Source organism: Culicoides brevitarsis, chromosome 1 (genome assembly GCF_036172545.1).
Source record: "Culicoides brevitarsis isolate CSIRO-B50_1 chromosome 1, AGI_CSIRO_Cbre_v1, whole genome shotgun sequence".
Taxonomy (NCBI): domain Eukaryota; kingdom Metazoa; phylum Arthropoda; class Insecta; order Diptera; family Ceratopogonidae; genus Culicoides; species Culicoides brevitarsis.
Genome location: NC_087085.1, coordinates 17,800,545 through 17,823,201, shown reverse-complemented (window position 1 = coordinate 17,823,201; position 22,657 = coordinate 17,800,545). Strand labels below are relative to the sequence as shown.

Genomic DNA, 22,657 nt, shown 5'->3' with positions numbered 1-22,657 from the left:
AGATGCACTTGATCATGAATGTGTAATTTACCGGATTTATCAGATCTTGATTTTTTTTCATGTTTTATTTTTTTTGGGAATTTTCACACAACTGTCAATAAAAGCCAAAAACTACTTAACCTATCACAATACAAGTGAGAAAAAAAACCTTAAGTGCTCGAAATATTCCATTATTCATTTCGAAAAGGCATAACAACAACAAGCAGCAACATGATTCGCAAAAAAAAAATCGAGACGAATGGAAAAGTGAATGTGATTGAATTACCGTAGCTGCCAGCATGCCTGCGCGACAAGCAGGAAATCACTTGAAAAGGATTATTTTTTGTCGCCACTCACACAATTTTATTTTCATATATTTTTTCTGAAGTGTTGTTGTTAGGTAGTGGGGCGTCGTTATTCATTCAATGAAAAAAAAATCATAATAATGATATGATGCTACAAAAGCAGCCCAACAAGAGGAAACGTATCAAAATCAATGACATTATCCAATTTAATCACCATTTTTTTTACACTTTCTCGCAAAAAATAAATAAAAATATACAAAACGCGCGGCAACAATGTAATCCATTAATGCTCAACTGTCAGTGTGTGCCGCTTTTGAATGATGTTTACGTTTTCATTTTAAATAAATCCGGACATACACGCAAAAAAATGAATGATTTTAATTGTGAAAAAAAAATCGAACGTTCAGGACGGAAATTAATCGGTATTTAAAATTTGACATTCATTTGGGATTTTTTAATTATTTATTGGGAGATTTTACTCGTTCAATTTGGATTGAATGTCAACTTGACTATTTTTTTCTGTCATGTTCTGCTTTAATGAACAGATGATGCCAACTACACCTTTTTCATGCCTTGTCTGAAAATATAACGAAAGGTAATGCACACCAAAAAACTAAGAGAAACAGAATTAAAACAAAAGGACCCTCGTTTTTCCTTGTTTCTCTGCGTTCATTATTATTACTACTGACGGCAGTACTCACACTCGTGACTGTCGCCAGCCCGAACAATATCCGAACGAAGTACAATATAATAATCAAAAGTAATGAATATATTAAAACAATAGGTCCTTTCGCTCCTGCTGCGTCATCATCCACATTCATGCGTTCGGTTTTCTGTTCCAGCCGAAGAATTGTGTACATGCGGAAAATAAGAATTAAAATGATAATCATAATAATTTTTGATTACAAATGGATTAAAAGCATTTTGGAGTACTTACTTTGCTGTATGAATGTTGACTCGGCTTTGATTCGTCTAAGAATGAATATGATGCAGTTTCACCCTTTTTGTTTTTGTAAGGCTTTGTGTGTCTCAAAGTTTTCTAATCTAAGCACGAATTAATGTTTTGATGGTATTTTGTTGCATTTCTGTGAGTTTTCTATTATATGATTTTTTTTTATGAAAGTCCATCATCTTAAAATATTTAGAATTTTTTTAAAATTAATTAAAATATTTTAAATGAATTTTTATGAAATTTAAATTTTTAGTTGATACATAAAATTTACGAAAATATCAGAAAATTAAATAAATTGAAAAAAAAATAATTAAATAAAAAAAATTGTTGAATTATAAAAAAAATAATTTTAAATTTAATTAAATAAAAAAATTATTTAAGTTTAATTTTTATCAAATTAAAAAATAATAAATTAATTAATATAATTTAAAAAAAAAAACTTCAAGATTTTTTTTATTTATAATCCATAATTAAAAGTTTTAGACGATATCTAAAATTAATTATGTTTAAAATTAATATTAATTAAATTAATTTTATTAATTTTATTTTAATTAAATTAAATTATTTTTTTAATTTTATAAAGTTTAAAAAAAATTATAAAAATTTAAAAAAATTATAATTTCATAATAATAATTTAAAATAAAATATAAGATTTGCATAAAAAATTCAAAAAATTTAAAGATAATGGAGCTTTATAAAAATCACAAAATAAATCAAATCATAAAAAAAATAATTTAATCTTAAAAAATTTATAAAAATTAGTTACGTCGATTAACTTTAGAAATTCAAAAAAAAAATTAAAGATCATGATTTTTTTAAACTTAATAAATATTTTCATTATTTTTTAGTTTATAAATTATTGATAAAAAATTATAGTTAAAAATTTAAAAAATATCAAGTTTAAGAAATCTTTTCAAAAATCTCATAAATAATTTTTTCTTTAAGCTTGAAAATGTGAAAACCAATGATTTTTTCTAAGCATCTGTCACATCCTTGTTTTTCTTTAAAATTACATAAATTTCCATAAGACTTGCTAATTTTTTTCAATATAAAAAAATCTTCATTCTTGATTGATTTTTCTTCTTTTTTTTTTTAATAAGAAATAAAGACGACATCGCAAGATTAATCTTTAACAGATGTCATTAAATCGAGAGAAAAAAAAATCAACAATTCAATAAATTTCCGTTTGTCTTCTAAAATGTGTGTGTGTCTATGTGTGTCATTCTTGCAACTTGTGGATCTGTCGCTTACTGTAAAAACGCTGCGACAACAAAAATATTTTCCTTGCCTGCCTAATGTAGAAGAAAAATGGTCTTATCACATCTTAAATATCGTCCTTGTACGTTTCATAAAGCAGGAAGATGAGACAACGAGTGAAAAAAAAAATAAATATTGTAATAATAATAAAAATAATAACAAGAAAAAAAAAACGCAGAGGAGCTTTTTCTAAGTCCCTCTTTCTCTCTCACTTTTACTTGAAATTTGTTATTTTTTTGTCTTTCGTGAAATGATTCTCTATTTTATTCATTTATCAACATAAAAAACTAATAAAAGCGTAAATAATTTTGCGTAATTTATCTAATGTGCCGTCATTATAGCATTTTTGTTGAGGAATAATGTTACCGAGGAAACGACGAGCGACGAACGGTGGGGGGATAAGTACTTGCAAAATATTTACGATACTTGTCATCAGCATCTTTGGGGATTTTTTTGATTTTTCATCTTCTTCTATTTCGAGCATGTAACCTAAATTCGCTGATATAATGAACATTTTTTTGGATGATGGACAAAAACGAGCTGATAAGCACTAAACTAGATGAAAAAAAATAATGAGGGGCGTTGCATACCTCATTATTCAGAAAATTGTAAAAATTTATCACAAAAAAAAATTTTTTAAAGGTAAATGAAAAAAAAAGTACAAACTATACTCCCAGTTATAGTACTAGATGATCGAATTAAAGACCATCAATAAAAAAAAAAACAAACAAAAGGGAGAAAATAATTTTTTTATGAAATAAATTTTTATTTGCTCTCCTGACTTATTATAAAAAGGAATAATTCACTTGGAAAATTTTTCAAATAATAATGATAATTCAATCTTCGATGCCTTGCTGCTTGGAATCACGCAATGAATCATTATTACTTCAACACATACACACACACGGCACAGGAAGTAATCGCTTATTCGCATTTAAACGTGCATTTGTACTCTCAATTCAACGTCATTCATGTGAATCCAAGTATTAGTAGAGTATTGGAGTTGTTCTTGGTCTACGAAACTACCGCCAGTCATTTCAACTCAATTCAATAAATAATGGAGTTTAGTTTGTTGTTGTTCGGAATTGTATGGAGGAGGAAACAAATGAACGTCTGGACTTTATTTTTTCATTACCAATCGTTGGTGTCTGCTCTTCGGATTGAAAAGGTAGGAGATTGACCTCTTAAGACTTTAGAGGTCAGATCAAGGTCAAATTGATTCCTTAAAAAGTTCATTAAGGAATCAATCTAACCTCATATTTGGTCAACATAAACCCCTTTGAATCATCTTCAGCCAACAAAAAATTATTCCCTTCATGAGAAGTTTTTTTTATCTCTTAAGAAATTATTCTAACCCCTTTTGAGCCTAAGAAGAAGGATCAATAGGGGTTAGAATAATCTCTCAAGGGATTAATTTTACCTCTTAAGATTTGACCTCATGAAGGGAGTAATTTTTTTGGGGAGCTAAAGATGATCCAAAGGAGGTTAAGTTGACCAAATATGAGGTTAGATTGATTCCTAAAAAGACTAAAAAAATCCCTTCAGGAATCAATCTGACCTTGAACTAACCCCTAAAGTCTTATAGTGAGTGATACACGTCAAACCTTAAACTCACGTTGAACCTAAAAATTTTAATTTAATTGAAGTATGCCTAGAAAAAAATTTTACTCAACTTATGATGAAATAAAAATCCAAAATCCATGGGGAGTGATTGGATAAAACAAGTAAACACGTAGTTTTAATATTTTCGCTACAGTCGAAAGATGCTAATTTCATACCTTTTCAATCCAAAGGGAACTTTTATTCGTGCATTGATTTAATGGTTTTTCGCAGCATGCAAAAGTTCTGTATGGCGCATGATAAAGTTCACAAACTAATAATAATGAAGCACTCATCCATAAACATGTCATGACTCGAGAGTAGTGGCAGTCCAAATTACACCTATACGTCTTCTGTTGTTTACCTTGCCTATTCATAAATGACATCTAATTAGAAACAGTTGATACTCTCGCTCTCCTCATCCATTCAAGTGACGTTGAAGTAGGTGCCCGTCTTCTTCTCGACTGCCAAAAACAACGAGACAACAATGGGATGACTTATTGAAGACCTTAAGACTCCTCGTTCGCAAAATGTCACAACGTGAAGTTCATTTATTGTTTCGTTTTCTCCTCTTATTATATTTATCTTCATCATCATCGTACGTAAAGCGAGTCCTATTTTTGGTGCTATTATTACCATGTCACTTTCCACACAAAATAATGCACACGCACAACAATTTATGAATACAAATTTTGCAAGTAAAAGATAATGAGAATAATAATTTAAACAAGAAGTCCCATCAAATAAATCTTCTTCCTTCTCTCTCCGCCAGTGTCACTATGATATTGAGGGGATTTGATGACAGATACTTGAAAATTTACATGACGAATTAAGAAAAAAAAAACGAAAATAAACAAAAATGGAATGAAAACAATTAAAATTAAATAACACAAAAATTCACTAATAATGAAGAAGTTGATGAGATGCGACCCAATCATGACATGAATTCCAATGTGAGTGATGCGTCGTTGACTTCTCGTTTCTCATGGATCATTTTTCATTTTTTTTTTTATGTATGAACGTTTAATTTCTATTTTTCCACTTTTTTTGTAATGGAAAGAAAAAAAGTCATCTCGCGTGTCGTAAGTTTAGTCAGTGGGTATCATATCTCACCCCTCGCAAGCACAAGCAATTTATTAATGGTGTACCAGCGTACAATGTAAACCTGATTTAATAATCTTGTTAAAAAGACATTTTAATTTAGATGATTAATGATGGATTTTTTCTGTACCTCCTCCTCCCAAAGTGGATGACAATGAATTTTAAATGTGTGGCTTGTTGCTCGTGAGTCCCAGATGGCTTCCCTTTACATCTTTTCAAGACATGACAGCGAAATAAAAAAATGTTTGTAGATAAGAAACCCTCAATAATCACCGTGCTTTTAATTAATTGAACACCTTTTAAGTCCCAATCAAGGATAACCACAAAGAAGGTACCTGAGTTAATTTCCATTTTTTTTTCTTCAACTTTCAAGTTCATCTTAACGTCGCGGTAAGATATCTCAACTGAAGATAGACATTACATAAAAACGCGAGACAACCTTTTTTGCTAGGTACTTTCGCCGTTTATTCGACATGAAACGTAACAAATTCTGACACTAATACTTTTCGCCTTCAGTTACGTTTTTTTTCTTCGAGTATTTGAAGATTTTTTCTTGAAGAAAGTAAAAAATGTAGAAAAATACGTAAAATACCTCGTGAAATCCTTGTAAAGTTGAATACAGAAAAAAATGGTTCTGCAGTAAATTCTGTTGTTATATCACCTATTTACGCCTTTTTCGTCTCTTTTCTCTCTCCTCCTTCCTTTTTCCCTTTTACTTTGCGTGTCGCTAGAACAACTAAAAAAATACGTCCAGGTAAATAAATTTAAATATCCTTTCTGTGTACCTTGTCTCGTGCAATTTAAAACAAGTCCATTGCTATTATTGCAATACTCTCCCGAGTCGAGGCAGCATGAACGATGCAAAAGACGAGATAAGAACATTGTCAAGGAAAACATGATAATTGAATTTATAAATGTTGTACCTCGGGTTGTTCATCTGGCGCATTGTTTGGAGTCAAGTTGCGATGGTGCGGTTTTTCTCCCTCTAATTGTCCATTGTGTCTGTGGCAATTTATCTCAGTTACACGGGAGGTGATAAGCCGTGCCGTGGGGGACACGAAATCCATCAGTTTATATTAAGTTGCTGCGGAGCGGAGTGTGACCTTGAAGGAGTCGCGACGAGCCGGAGGATACGAAAATGTGAAAAGAAGTGGAAATTTATTAAAAATCGATGGCATGCTGAGAGTCTGTTCGGCGAATTTTTCGATGAATTCCTGAAAAGGAAAATAAATTTAATGAAAAACACGAGAAAAAAAATGGAGAGAAAAAGAAGAAATGGGAAAATTAAGGGAAATTAAAGAAGATAAATCACGCGAAAGTAATGAAAAGTGATGTCCGTGTTTTTACTTCGATAGTGTTTTTTTTTTTGTAAAATAATCCATTTGTTTTCCATCTAGTAGTCTGGAAAAGGGATTTACTTAATTAAGTGAATATTCGATTGGAAAAAATAAATTTCAATAATGATTTCTTAAAAAAAAAATAAAAAAAACGGTTTGAAAAGTTGATAAAAAATATAAATTTAATTTAATTGATAAATTAATATTAATTAAAAGTTAAATTTTAAATAAAAAAAATCATGTTCAAATTTTTTTAATTAATTTAATTTATTTTTTAAATTATTTTTAAATAATAAAAAAAAATTCGATCAGTTTTTCAATTGAAAAATGAGTTAAAAATTATTTGTCAAAAATAAAAAAAATAGAAAATTAATTTTTTTGAAGTAACTTCATCGAATTTAAAATTTAAATTAATTAAATAAAATTAATTTTTATTAAAATTTTATTTAGTTAAATAAATTAATTTGTTTTTTTTTTAAATAAAATAAAATAAGTTTTTTAAATAAAATTAAAATTAATAAAAATTAAATTTTGTTAATTAAAATTAAATTTATTTTTTTATTTAGTTAAATAAATTAATTTTTATTCTTTAAAAAAGATAAAAAAAAATTTAAGTTTAAATTATTTAAAAAAAAAATAAAATTTAATAAAATTTTCCATCAAAAATAAAATAAAAGTCTTCGTTTAAAAATTAAAATAAATAGAAATTTAATAAAAAAAAATTTAATTTAATTAATTATCAAATTATTGAATTATTTTTTTATTAAAATTTTTAATTAATTTTAATTCTTTAATTTTTGATTCGAAAATTTTATATAAATTTTAATTTTTAATATTTCATTAAAAAATATTTTAAAACGAAATTCATTTTAAATTTATCAAGAAATTTAAAATTCGATCAAGTTTCTCAAAAGAATTTGAAAAATAAATAAAAAATAATTTTATTTAATAAAATTAAACTTTAAATTCGATGAAGTTACTTTGAAAAATGAAAAAAAGTTTACAAAAACTATAAAAAAAATCAAACAGTTCAAATTTTCTCCAAAAAAAAAACTTGCACACTCATCATCGTGAAAAGCCCAATTGAATCATAACAAAACGCGCCAACCCCCACAACAATAAACTACTTGAAAATCAATTTTTCTCCATCACCACAATAAACATCATTTCAATTTCATGTCTTTTCATAACCGAGCCAAACGCTTGATCAAGACACTCATAAATAGAGATGACTAACAATAACATCTAACTTCATGCAAAGAAATTTTCCCTGTAACTACATCATACGTGAAAGCAGTCGATTGAACGACAAAAAAAAATCGAGGAAGAAGAAAAAAAAGTAAACATTTTCAGGTACATTTTCCTTCCTTTCACCAGAACGAGTAACAACAATATTTTTTTTATTCAATATATATAAAAATTTGCTGAAGTCGACAGAAATGTAAATTGTGTATGATGATGTTTTCTCAAATAACTCAAGGAAAATATTGCTTGGAACGAAAAAATAAGTGTCAACAAATACAATTTCTTCTTATTTCTTCTGATGGCGAAGTGAAGATGCCTCAGTAAAGTAAAGCATGTTTCAATACTCAACTAGACACATAGACCATGGAGACGAGGTCTGGAGTGAGAGACAGAGAAGTTGTCGTACTTTTTTAAGTAAGTAAAGTAGGTAGATGTGATATTACATCATGTGTATTACATGCTCTTGAGCTTCTTGACATGTGAAGTTTGATAGAGAAAGAAAAAAAATATAAATAAAAAGGATGTCATGTTGTTTGTTTTGCATAAGAAGGGAGAGGAAAATTGTGACTGACATCAAAATGAATGCAAAGAGTTCTGTTTGTGTAATAATGGTGTGTCAAAAAATTCTCGAGCATGCAAAAAATCGTGTAATAAAGGACGACGGGAGGCCACAATCACACCTTTTCTCTCTCGCTCGGCGTGCTTCTAATTTAACCAGACACACATCGTATGGATGAGAAAAACCATAATTTTCCAACTTTTACACAAAATCACATAATGAAAAGATGTGACGACGACTGGTTGAGAGAAGTATGTTGAAATCGGCGTCAAAGAAAGTACTTGAGCGAGTAAAAAATAAAAATTTTTACTTTGAAACAAAAATAAACTTTGTTCGAAATAAGCACTTCAGACCTGTTTGTCTTTCAATTTTACGTAAAATGTGTCACATTCGCAGACAAAAAAAAAAGTTTTAAAATAATTACATAAACATAAATAAAGAAAAAAAAAGTAAACTCACACATTTCAAAGCGAAGTAGGTATTTTGAATGAATAGAAAATGAAAGGCATTATTATGATGTTAATGAAGAGCACTTATCTACACTCTCTTAACATCAGGAGGCCTTTTGTTTATGGTTCTTTAGCGTCTCTCGTACGTTTTTATTGCTTTTTTTCGTTTTCAATTGAGTCTAGGTAAGATTTTCTTCTTATTCTTTATTTATTTTTATAAATTTTTTAAAGAAAGAGAAAATTCTTTCACACCTCTGCTTTTTATTAAAGAGCACCGATTCGCAACTCACACCTTTAAATCTCTTAACTCGCAGTAATAAATCATTTTCTGGCCTTTTTGTTACCCAATAAATATTAAAATGTGTTCCTAAAAGTTATTTTTGCTCCTGTTTCGTATACGAAAATGTACTTGTGTGGAAATGACAAATATGGGATGTTAAAATATTTTATTTATTGGCTGAGTTAGACAAATAAAATTTACATATCTTTCTAATCTTTCCAAAGAAGAAAAAATTTTGTTACATGCGGAGAATGAGAAAAAAAGGTAATGACGAAGGTAGAAAAAAAAAACTTGCAAAAAATGGAAAATACATACCTGATGTGATATCCCAGTGGACAAATCAATATAAAAATACCTTTTTCGGCTTTATTGTTGTACTGTCTAGAAATAAATCAAATGAAGAGTGAGAAATCCTCCTTTTCTTCGGTGTGCCGTTGTTGTAAGTTTATCGGATTTTAAGCTGATTTGGAGTGGATAATAGTGTTCATGGAATTTTGTGGCCAATCCTTTCTTTTATTTTAAGATGGCTTTTCTTACCGCATTTCGAATAAAAATTCGGTAATACGCAGGAAGTGGTTTAAAAAAAATAAAAAAATTAACCACGTGGTTAAAAAAAATTGTACTAAAAAAATTAAATAAAAATAAAATAAATTAATTAATAAAAAATATCAAATAAACCACGTGGCTTGATAATTAAACTTGAACTAATAGGACACGTGGTTAATAAATTAAATATAAAAAAATTAATAAACCAAATGATTTAAAATAATTAATCGAACCACGTGATAAAAAAATTAAAAAAAAAACTAAATTTAAAAATAAAAAAAAAATTAGATAATTAAATTTAAATAAATAACCCACGTGGTTAAAAATAATAAACCAAATGTTTTAAAAAAATAAAGAAACCACGTGACTTTAAAACATAAATATTTAATTTCTGTGGTTAATTAAATAAATTGATGAAAATTAAATAAACCACGTGGTTAAAAAACGTTAAACAAACTACGTGGCTTAAAATATTAAATAAACCACGTGGTTTAAAAACTTAAAACTAAACGAACCACGTGACTAAAAAATTCAAATGAACCACGTGGCTTTCAAAAAATTAAAAACTTGACTAAAAAATTCAATTTAAATAAATAGACCACGTGGTTTAAAATATTAAAATAAAATAAATTAAAAATATAAGCTTAAAAAACTGAAAAAATTAAAATAAATTTGATGAAATAAACCACGTGGTCAAAAAGAAAATCAAAATACGATCCCATCACTCTCCAACCAAAAACTTTCAATACTTTTTCCCCGTAAATTAGGTCACAAAAATCCCCTTTTACCTAATCCAGTTGATGCCACGCAATATTTTGGGAATTCAATTAACTCCGTACTTTTCTCCGTTCGTCACAAAAATGACACGCACGTGGCACAATTGAATAAAAGGAAAAATCTTGCACAGATGTGTTCCGAATTTTTCCGTGCACTCAATGAAATTACAACATTTTATCTTATTTTGCCCATGCAGCAGCATGTTGTCTCTTGTGCAAGCGGAAGAAGAAAACACCTGAGGAACATTGCATACAATATTGTTTTATATTGCTTAGTATCTTGTTCCATCCACTATTTCATTCACTTCCACACAACAACTTACATTTTTATTTTGTTCGTCGTCGGCGTCGTCTTCCGTTCCATTGTCATTTCGCTCGTGCAAACTACTTTCTGTAAAATGTTCCTTGTTTGCATGCAAATATTTTCATTTGTGTAAACATGTGTATTATTATTATTACGAGGCGGAACGTGCGCCACTATATTTGCACGGGAAGGTTGTAAGTAGTGTTGAGTAGTGGTTTTTCGACACAAATGACGGAAACAGGTGGAAAATATGCGTTGATAGAAATATCTCTCACTCACGTATCTCCCCAATATTTTTCGGTTGCTGTCAGTTGATGATAACGCTCGTTATTAATTGATAAATCATGGAGGAAACAAGAAACTTTTACTTTTTTTCCTTTTGTTTTGTTTTCAAACCGCAGCTTCCGCGCATCGCTCTTCAAGTCACTTTAGTATGCATTACAGTCATGAATAAAATATTGCAAAAGGGACACAAACAATGATTATTATTAAAATTTACTGTCTTCTTACGTCTTTTTCTCGTGTTATTTTAATGTATTTCTGTTATTTTATTATTGTTTCCTTTTACGAGGCAAATAAATACAACCGGCAACGAGACGCTCGTTTGCATTTACGACTTTAATTTGAATATTTCACGTTGATTTTTCGGCAGAGAGAGATGCAAACGAAAATAATCCACACAGAAATTATGTCTCCTGATATTTACATCTTCCTTCTTTTATAATTTTTCCGCTGCTGTGGAATCGCGATGGAAAATGGAAAAATGTCACAGAATGCCTCTGAGGAAATTTTTGACTTACTTTCTCTTTGCTGCTCGTTACACGTGCTTGTCTTAAGTACTCTTTTATGCTTTGTACCGTACATAGACCAACAACTCCTTGAAACAGCCACAATTTTTTATTTTTCAAAAGAAAATGAGATTGAAAAGCATTTGTTAAAACAAAAATCTTAACCGCATTTGTTCAGTTTGATTTTTTTTTTCAATTTTCCACAAGTTTTCTGAAAATTTTCATGAATTTTCATTTTCTTACCAGACTTAAAATTTTAAAATATTTAAAGTTTTTTTTTTGACTTTCACGAATTTTTCGAGTCATTTCGAAGCTTTTAATTTTTTATTTTTAAACATTTAATTTTTTTTCATATTTTTTAAAATTTTGCGCAGTTTTCCCCGAATTTCCACTTTTCATCGTAACTCACAAATTTTTCGGGAGAAATCTTTATATTTTTTTTTTGAAATATTGAACTTGCCTCTGCTAATTCATTCATTCTGTCATATTTGTCATTTTACAAGAATTTGCCAACCTGCTAATTCATGTAAACAAAAAAGGTACACGGCGTTACGGACAGACGGACATGACATGACAAATTAATTTAAAATGCGGCAAAAAAGGAGGAAGATAATTTTTCGTGGTACGGAAGTCTTCTTTGTTTGTTGTTTGTGAGACAACGACGAGACTTTGTATAAATAAGCGAAAAGTTTGTAAGTCATCATCATTATCGTGATTATCTTGCTCATACTTGAACATGTTGAGGAACGTTTCGAAAAAAAAGGGGAAAAATCTTTTTTTAAATAGCTTTACTTGATGTTTTTCTTTTCTTCATCCGATCTCATTATTTTCGTTTATTATTTTAATATTACCTCACTTTCTTTTTTTCATATTCTTCAGAGGGATTCACAATGAAAATCATGTAAAAATTGAAAAACGTTTAAAAATCGTTAACAACCCATTTTTTCTCATCCCTGACCGTTAAAATAAAATAAAAAAAAAAAAAAAACAGGAGTTAATTAGCAACGACGACACGGTTGAGATAAGAAAGGGTAAGGAAATTAGGGTTAATATTTACTTATCGAAACCGTGCTCGTTTACGACCAAAAGCGATTATCTTGATTATCGTATTTCAACTGTTTGTCCCCTTACCTCACCTTATAATCGACTAACCTCAAGCGAAACAAAAAAAAAGAAATCCAGGAAAATTTTAATAGATTTTTTTTCGTTTTTTTTTGTCACAAAAACAAACATAAAATGAAAGATCAAACGTCGATTGCTTTCATTTGTTCAAATTGGATGCACACTGCGAATGCACTTGACAAGCTAACAGGCGAAAAAAAAAATAAAACTAAAAAAAAATCAAAGACACGTCTTTTAGTTTGTTATTTTGCTCGTTTTCTGTTTACGAAACCAATCAAAAAAAAAACTAACAATTTTCCGAAAGAACTTCTCTAAATAGTTTTTGTGTGTGCCGTAATTGGATTTACTGCTAGCCAAACATAAATATTCAATCGTGACAAATTTTTAATGTTAGCACTAAAAAATTATTATTTATTGTTATGCGGCTTTATCCAGCAATTTATTTTATTCTTTATCACAATTGTCGTAACACACTTCTGAGTGCATTGCTCTCGACGACGACGAAAAAACAGGTTAAATTTTTCTCTCTGTTGTCTCACTCTCCATTTGTTGCCTATTTGTAATCATTTTTGTGACAGCACCGACGCCGCCAATGCAATGACACACACTCACGAAAATAAAAAAAACCAGAGAAAAATAAATTTACAAAGAAATACTTTTAGGATTTTGTCACGTTTTCATATCCGCTTGAGTGGAGACACCGATGACAACGACGACATCATGTCGTCGTCATTTCTTCTTCCTCGTACGATTTTTGGAAAAGTTTATCTTTCTGGTTGAAAAATTTTCTCTCGAGAAAACGTTCAAGAAATAAATTGAATCTCAAGGACGAGCCTTTGACACACAATTGCCAAATGCATTTCAATCAATATTCTATTCAAATTTTAAGTGTCAAAAGTGCCTCTCGTGTGTGTGTGTGGATTTTTTTTTTTGGGAAAAGCCCCAGAAATCAAACATCGCATCAATAACAAAAACCCAATTGCAAACAAAATCGAGTATTGAATGCATAATGTAGAATTTTCTTGTGCTCTTTTTCTGGTATTACGATTTTAGGGCATGTCTTGTTTTGGTTTCCGTCTTCAACACAATTCGTTTAAAGTATTTTTTTTTCTGATGTTCTCGAAAGGCGCCTCGTCGTGTCTATGATATTTTTATTTTTTTAGCAAGTTGTTAGCAAGAGATGGGAAAAATAGTTATGTTTCATCTTCAAAATGCATTCCTGCTCTAAAAAGATGTAGAACAAAATTTAAAATACAATGAAATATTTATGTTGCTAGTTTGCAGGGATGGAAAAGTGTTAAAAATTTCTTTAAATATTTTTTTAAAATTTTTTTATATTTTAATTTATAATTTTTAAGAATATTTATTTTCAAATTAAATTAAATTGAACCAGAAATAAAATAAATTAATATTTTTTTTAAATAAAATATAATTTTTAAAAATTATTATTATTGATTTTTTTTAATTTTTTTTTTAAATTATTAAATTATTAAATTTTTAAAATTAAATTATTTCTAATTAAATAAAATTATTATAATATAAAATTATTAAATATAAATTAATATTATAAAATAAAATTTAATATAAAGTCTTTTAATATAAATTTTATTTAAATAATAAATAAATTTATTTAATTTTATTATAATAATCTAATTTAATATTAATTTAATTTTTGTAATAATTTTAATTATTTTTTTTTAAATTTTACTTATTTAACAAATTTTTTTAATCAAAATTGAAGAAAAAAATTTAATTTTTGTAATTTTTTTTAAATAATTTTGCTTCACGTTTTTAATGTTTTAGTTCAATTTATTAAAAAATTTTTACTCAAAATTGAAGAAAATTTAGTTTAGGATTTGTTTTTAAGATTCGATTTGGGTCACTTGATTTAAAAAAATTAAATTTTAAATAAAGCAACTTCAGTAATTTTTTTTATAACTTAAAAAAAAAATAAATGCAATTTTTTAATCAAACTGTAGGTACCAAAATATATAAAAAACTAAAAAAAAATTTTTTGAACTATAAAATTATTTTTTTTAGTTTAAAAAATAAAAATATTTTGCCAGCTTTAGAATTTTCTCAATTTTATCTGATTTCCCATCTCTGCTTTTGATAAAAAAGCTCAAAAAACGCACACATGAACCAAGTCTGTATCTTGTTTGTTGAAAATGCAAATGATCTAAAGCAAAGCAATATTTTCTCTCGATTCAATTGAGTAGGCATTGAGGTAGATGATGATGATTATATTGATTGAATGCTAACGTACCACGTAGCATAAGACGTTCCTGAACAAGAAAACAACATTATGCAAAAGTATTTCTTGTGTTATAAGGGATTGAAAATTTTATTTCCCTTCCATGTCTACGCCAACTACGCTTCGTGTACAACAAATAAAATGTTAGGTTCAAATAGTTTTTCTAGACTTTTAAAACTTTTTAACGGAATTGATATGCAATGGAATTTGATTGAGTGTGTGGGGAATTATTTATTGGTGATTTTTTTCAAAAACTAAAATCCGAGATGCAGAAAACTTTTTTTATTTTTCATCTTACTTCATTATTCATTAAAGTTCGACGGAAGTTTTAATCCCATTTTCAATCAGGCTCGGAGTTTTTTTTTATTAAAGCAAAAAGTAAAGTATGCGTGAAAAATTTGCTACACGCAAAAACAATCGCTTCAACTATTATCATGCCATCAACAAGGATCATTTTTGCAATTTTCGTACAAAAAATTGTAATAAGAGCCTGTTCTCCCCAGAAAAAACAAGAGGGAACCAATATTATTTACGCATGAATCCAATTACGTATTTTGGACACGTCTCATTAATAATCTTGTACGTCGCTTTGCGTGCATTCGTAGATAACACAAGATGATGAAGAGGTAGAAGACGCAGAAGAAGATACATCGAGGAATATTAAATGGGTGAATAAAATGAAAATGAGACCAAAACAAAGGAAAGAAGAAGCCGTTTACGGAGGAAAAAAGAGAAAGGAAGCAATAACAATAATAAAATGGGAGGAAAAATCGATGCATTTCTTTTGTCAGTAACAGATACTTTTACTCAATGGAAAAAGTTTTACGTTTTTTTTTTCAAGAGTTTAAATTTTGAACGAAAATTAATGTTGGAACGAAGACAGACTAAAGTAGGGTATTACTCCATTATTACTTTTTGTTCATTCTTCCATTTTCTCTCTCTGTGGACTTGGAAATTTTAAAAGAATTTTGCATGCAGGTGGTTCTTCATCATTCATTTATCATGTCATCATGTCCGAGTTTTTGATATATATATTTTTCCATGAATGGTGTGGAAAAGTTAAATTCTTGGGGATTTATTACTTATTACTTTATTGACTTTTTCTTTTGCAATATAATTTTAATATTTTCCCTGGAAATCTCCCTGTCCATCTTAATGAATAATGAAAAATTAATAGCACAAAAGTTTTGGGTTATTACAAAATTTTATTTTACATATCAATCAAGGGAAAAATGAATACTTTCGGTCGTCTTGCCAAGCAATTTGGAAAACATGAAATGTAACACATGTGAAAAATTGGAGCACAATCAACAAACAGAACCTATTTCTCCTAAACATTGAATCATTTATCTTCATTTAAAAATTTTTTCTCTACCATAAACCCTTCATTTTGTTACTAATATGTCGGCACAAAAAACTTTTTCATGCATATTTTTGTGCTGAAAAAAAAACACACACACACACACGTGATGCGAGGAAAGACGCGTCTAACTCGAGACAGACAGACAGAAATTTGTTCGTACAAAATAAAACATCAATTTTTACCGCATTTCGAGGAAAAAATGCGGTAATGAGCTCGATTTGTCGTCTCTGTCTCATATTTCATTAATTTTTTAGTAATTCTTAGTGATTTTTGGTCTCTTGAGTTGTGAGGAGTACAGAATTGAGAAAATGATATGAGGAGTATAAAATTGTGAAATGAGGAGTACTAAATTGTGAAGTGAGGAGTACTAAATTGTGAAATTTGTGAATATTTTTTGAAAAAAGTCCACAATTGATGAGGAGTACGAAATGTTGAAACGAGGAATACCAAAATTTGAAGTGAGGAGTACAAAATTGTAAAATTTTTTGGTTTAAAAAAAGGTTACAAGTGATAAGGAGTATAAAATTGTGGAATGAGTAATACCAAAACGTGAAGTGAGGAGTACAAAATTGTAAATTATTTTCATTTTAATGGAAAAAGTCTATGAAATTGTGAAATGAGGAGTCCGAAAATGTGAACGTAGGTCTGTAAAAATGAAATGCGATTTGGTTAGTCGGTCTTTAAACGAAAACTTTTTCTATATTTTGTTTCTTTTTTCGTTCGTTGGTTACACGAGCCATGCCAGGTTTCGTCTTCTTCAATCCCATTCCTCTTTTTTTTTAATATAAAAATAAAACACACAAAAAGTTTTTTGATTGGGAACTTGTTGTTGAGTTGAGTTTGCGTATAATATATGAATCTCCCACAAAAACATAATCAAAATAAATATTTATGTGAATAATTTTTATTTTTCTCCTTTTTCTTTTTACAGAAGACGCCCAAAAATCGTGAATTAACGAGAAAATTATGCGAAAAATGTTGCCGTGGATGTTATCACATGTGTGCAAGGACAAACTTCGTAAAACGTAAAACAAGCACACGATGTCAGATGATGCGTATCTCTCTGACACATGATGAAAAACGATGAATGGACAGTAAAAAGGTTTAAATTACACAGAAAAAAAGTGTGAAAAATTTCATGGGAACGAAAAAAAGTGAAAAAAAATCGAGACAGTAAAATAACGAACAAAAGAGAATTAAAATTTGAGTGTCTACGAAAAAGCACCCTTGAAAAATAGCAGACAATTAATTTATGGACGTTCATGTGTTTTGATCAATAAACGACAGAACAGGACAAGAGTGAAAAGTGAATAAAAGACAACGACAGGAAATTATCTTAAATGGTGTTTGATCTGATAAAAATCGATCCTTAAATAAGAAAAGCCACAGTCGATGAAAAAAGAGAGAAAAATTGCTCAGAATTAATCTATTTTTTCTGCAGCATGAACTTTTAAAAGGCTAACACGATAACCGAGAACCTTTGAAGCTAACAGTGATTCATGTTATCCTCATCGTCATCGTCTGTAATCGTTATGGCAGCAAAAGAAGCAGCAAAAAACGTGTCTATGTAACATCATTTAGTTTATAATATTAAAAAGACTGACATAACTTGACATAATCAACTCAATCAATCTTATCGTCGTGGTATACATACACATTCCGTTTGAAGAATATAACGAAGACGTGACATGTTCATGTCCTTTTTATCGTGAAAAGACAAAAGTGCATCAAGTCTGATATATATTAACGTCCCTATACAATACATAGTAGCAACGTCGTAGTATTATAACTAAAACTGGTAACTTTCAGGAAATAAAGTTAATAAAGAATCGTCGTAGAGATATATTATACTGTCAGAAGATATTTGTAAAAGCTGTCAACGTGGTAGTTTTAACGTCTTTTTCTATGAGGTGAGATTTTATCGGACACACAACTTTTTCGAACGTGATTTCATGATTTTTTTCCTTTTCAGTGTACCGAATATATAGACTTTTTCATACAAAATATCGTAAAACCACCAAAAACCGTATTTAATCAAAAAAAAATATTTACAAGTGAACATAATAATTAATTGTATATCATATATAATATCAAAAGGAGCTCAAAAAAATATTCAATCATATTTAACCTTACAATTATAATATTATATTATCAATCAAAGTAACAAAATAATAATAATAACATATATCATAAAATAATAATTAAAATATTAAAATAAATAAAAAATAAAATTGTATATAATTATTACCAAAAATAAAAAAAAGTGCAGTGCAGTGCAATATTAAACATAATAATAAAAAATAAAGCAATAAAATATTTATTATTTGCCAATCGTATATTCAATTATAGCCAACACTCAAATTACAGCCGATATTAATCTATTATTAAAATAAAATTAAATGAATTAAACAATTACGCTCGTGCTTGAAATACAAAAAAAATAATATTTTAATTGAATACAACAATTAAAATAAGTAAGTGTCGTATATAAAATAATAAAATAAATATTATATCATTCAAATGCAAATCATGATATCCTATAATGACGATAATATTATATTTAAATATGTGTTATCAGTGTGTTGTTTCACAATAATAATCAAAATATAACAGAATAAACAGAAACAGATTTAAATAAATAAATATTAGGAACTCGAAATTATTCTGTACAAATTGAAGAGTTGTTAAGAGGTAAATATTAATATTACTATTATGAATGTTTAGAGTGTTTAGAGTTAAATGGTATTAAAAGTATCATTACTTTAATGGTATTTTAATAGTTTAATGAGAAAACTATTAATGTTTTGAGTACTTTTATACCTTAAAATAATTAATTCTTGTAAAAAATATAAAGTTTTGAACATCTATCGGGGGATTATCCTTTTTTGTTCAATAGAAGTTTTTCAGACTTAACCTTTATACTGAGAACTTAAAATATAAATTCGTACAAAATTCACAAAGATTTAGTTTTTAAGCAATCCAATTTATTAATGTTGAGGTTTATTTATTTATTTATTTTAATATTTTTAATCGTTTATTAATCGAATAATTTTGATAATAAATTATAGAAAATATTTTTTTAATTTCGTGGAACATTTTCAGGAGCAATATTGAGTGACTAAAAAAATAATTTTCAATAAAAAAAAATAACATTTGAAACAAAGAAAATAAAAGAATGAAAAAATAATAAATAAAATACCTAATATTGAAAATAAATTTTAAAAAATAATTTGTTTCCAAAATTATATCAATTTTATTCAATATTTTGCATTTTCTGATTTTAACTAAGAAAATTTCGTGAAGAAATAAAGAATAATAATTATTGCTTTTAATATTAAATAATAAAATAAAAAATCAATTACCGTAATGAAGACAATTCTTATGGAAAAAAAACAAACTAATAATTAATTTTCTTACATCAATTTTGAAGTTAATAGAAAATATTTTTCATTAAAATTTGGATTTTTTTTAGCAATTTATTTAGATAAATTTTAAATTATTTTTCATAAAATAAAAATATAAATTAATAAAAATGCATTAAAATAATTTATTCTTGAATTTTTTGTTAAAAATATTAATTTAATTTAAAATTTTTGCTAATTCAAAAAAATTAATATTTGATAAAAATAAAAATAAATTAAAAAAATTTTGCATTTTCTGATTTTTGCTAGAAAAATATTAAATTTCGTATTAAAATAAAAAAAAAATTATTTTTTTATTAATTCAAGAAAGATCCCTTCTGGATGTACAAAAATATGCAAAATCTTAAGAATCCCTTTTGAAAATTATACATTTTTGACTTACTGAATTTTTGATTTTCCATTCTAATGCCCTGATAATCTATAAGAGTCCACAATATTTTTATTTTTGATTCATGCAATAGTCCAATGAAGAATAATTTAACTAAAATTCCTTATTCTTCAAATTTTCAAATTCCAAATTACAACAGTTTAAAAGTTACTGCAAAAATTTTCTTTTAACTCAACTAGTATAAATTCCATTCCCTTAATTCACTTGCAACAAATTTATTCCTCTTTTTACCATTTTTTTTTCATTTTTCAAACTTGCGTGCACCAGCAACATTACAACATCGCCGTTTTCATGCGAAAAATGGTTATTTACTTTGTAACTCGATCTGCGTGTAATTGCAATGAACCTTTATAATCGAACATCAAAGTAAATTCATGCATACCTTCTGGTCTATCTTTCAACTCTTCTTCTTTATTTTTGCCTGCATGAAAATATTTCAAAGGTAAAACAGGGATAAAGGTTAAATATTACCCAAACAAAGTAAACAATTTCTCCGTTGTCCCAGCTCTGGCTCAAAAATTTCTAAAAAAAAAAACGAAAGAAGGAACAAAATTGCCATATGTTTAACCGACACTCTCTATAAAAGACATTCCAATCTATTATTATACCTTAACTGCATTTTCCTCGATAATAATAAAGGAAACTGTTGAAGGTGAAGTTTAAAATATATAAATAACGTTATTTGATCCGATTATTGATTTCCCTTTTTGTGTCTGTGTCTCTATTGTCCTTTTCCCGTTTTCGCAATGTGCGATGTTGTAACAATGCTCATTATTAGTAATATTATTGTTATTATTGCAAAAGTGTTGTAATTTGAGCTGAGAACAAACAAAAAAGATCAGGCGTTTGACATTTTGCGTTTTTTTTGTAATGGAGCAAAATGTAGACAAAGGTTAAGCTGCTTATGATTGTTAACGGCACGTTTTTGAGACGCGTTGAAGGTGAAAATCGATTCCATTGAATTTTTGGAACGTAAACGACTTTCACCCATATGCTTTATTTCACATAAATTTTACTTAAAAACACCTTCCTATCATGAAATTTTTATTATTTTTCTTTTCCAACTTTTAATTCCTCTTCGTTTTTTAACCTTTATTAATGTTGGGAACGCGCGCAAAAATCCTCTAGAAAATTCCTACAAAAAGGAGGGGTGTAAAGGCACTAAATTACGTTCGTTCCGATAATTATAGTGCTACAAATTCTCGTTGCCGCAACAATTATATGTCTATTACATAAAATTAAAACGGAAGTTCCTCGAATACAAATCGACTTTTAATATTTTTCTCCGTTTTTTTTCCATTCCAGCGAATTTTTTTTATCAAAATGTCGCATCAACTACCGATCACCACAGCGCCCAAGCGTCGTCCCATGGATAATCCAGCGATCGCCGCCCAAATGCTCATGAACTTGAACACATCGGAGTCTTGCAAAAACACTCCTGCAGTCGCACGTAAACTCGACGCCCATCATCGGGCCCTTCTCGAGTCCGGAAGTCAAAGTGCTGCCAATAGCCCACTGCCACAACGTCGTCTCGACAAATTACAAGGAATAATTTGCGACAAAGCTACACCACTTGCCATCCGCAAACGTCTCGAACTCGAGGGGGATGTCGAACCCTCTCCCATTGTTTCGCGCAAATATTTAAACTACAACGTCGTCGATAACGCTTATGCCGCTGGACCACGAAACAGTCTCGGCTCCGCTACAATTCGTCGAAACACAGATTGCGAGGGCTCGCCCATGTCAATGCGACGACGTGTCGATTCCGATTGCACGTGTGCCAAGAAATTTGCCGAGTGTGGAAGCAATCACAAGCAAATTTCCACGTTGCGTCGACAAAAGACAGATTTTTATGGGTCGCCAGTGAAAAGTGTTCTTGGTGAGCCCGGCGTTTTTAGTTCGCCAATGCACAAGCCGAACGCGATGACCGCGAGTTTCGGAAGTCCCGCCAAAAGTATGATGGGTGAACCGGGAGTGTTTGCAAGTCCCGCTCATAGTGTCAGTTCGCATGCTTACAATGAAAAGATCGCTGGTGAGGGCGACGACGAGGACAGCATGTTGCTGCAAGACCAAACAATCGTTTCGGGCTGGCTCAAGTTCAGAGACAACAAGAAGGTAAGTGGCAAAACTAATATTTATTCTGTGTAGTAATCAGCTTCGTAAACAACGGAACGAAGAATTTCCTCCTTTTTTAACGGCATTTGAGCTAGCAAACAAACAATATATATAATTAGAAGCTAAACAAACAACTTGATTTTAGTTTTTTTTCTATTAGGATTTTTTTTCATTTAGGCTGTTTCAAATTTATTTTTAAATTTTTATAAAAAAAAAAAATCAAATTTCCTTCATTTCAAAGAATAACTTAAAAATTTTTCGTAAAATTAGCAAAATTTTTTTAAATTTTGAAAATTAAGAAAATTTTTTCTATTTTAAAAAATTTCAAAATTTTAAACATTAAAATTTTTAATTTTTTACAGAATAATTTTAAAATTTTTTAAAAATAAGCAATTAAAAATTTAAAAAATTTTTTTTTGAAAAATTTTAACTTAATTTTAAAATTTTTAATCAATTTTTTAAAATTTTTTAATATAATAATTATATTTAATTTTAATTGAAAAAAATGTTAGGATT

The 22,657-nt window shown here is 28.5% G+C and overlaps 1 protein-coding gene across 1 annotated transcript in view; it reads left to right on the top strand.

Moving 5' to 3' along the window:
• Window positions 1-18,784: 18,784 nt before the first annotated feature.
• Window positions 18,785-22,657, top strand: part of LOC134837375 (uncharacterized) — a 43,637-nt gene continuing 39,764 nt past the window's right edge. Inside the window, exons 1-2 of the mRNA XM_063852746.1 lie at window positions 18,785-18,907; window positions 21,332-22,141. Coding sequence (XP_063708816.1) covers window positions 21,350-22,141 — 792 coding nt within the window. The 5' untranslated portion in view covers window positions 18,785-18,907; window positions 21,332-21,349. The remainder of the gene's footprint in view (window positions 18,908-21,331; window positions 22,142-22,657) is intronic.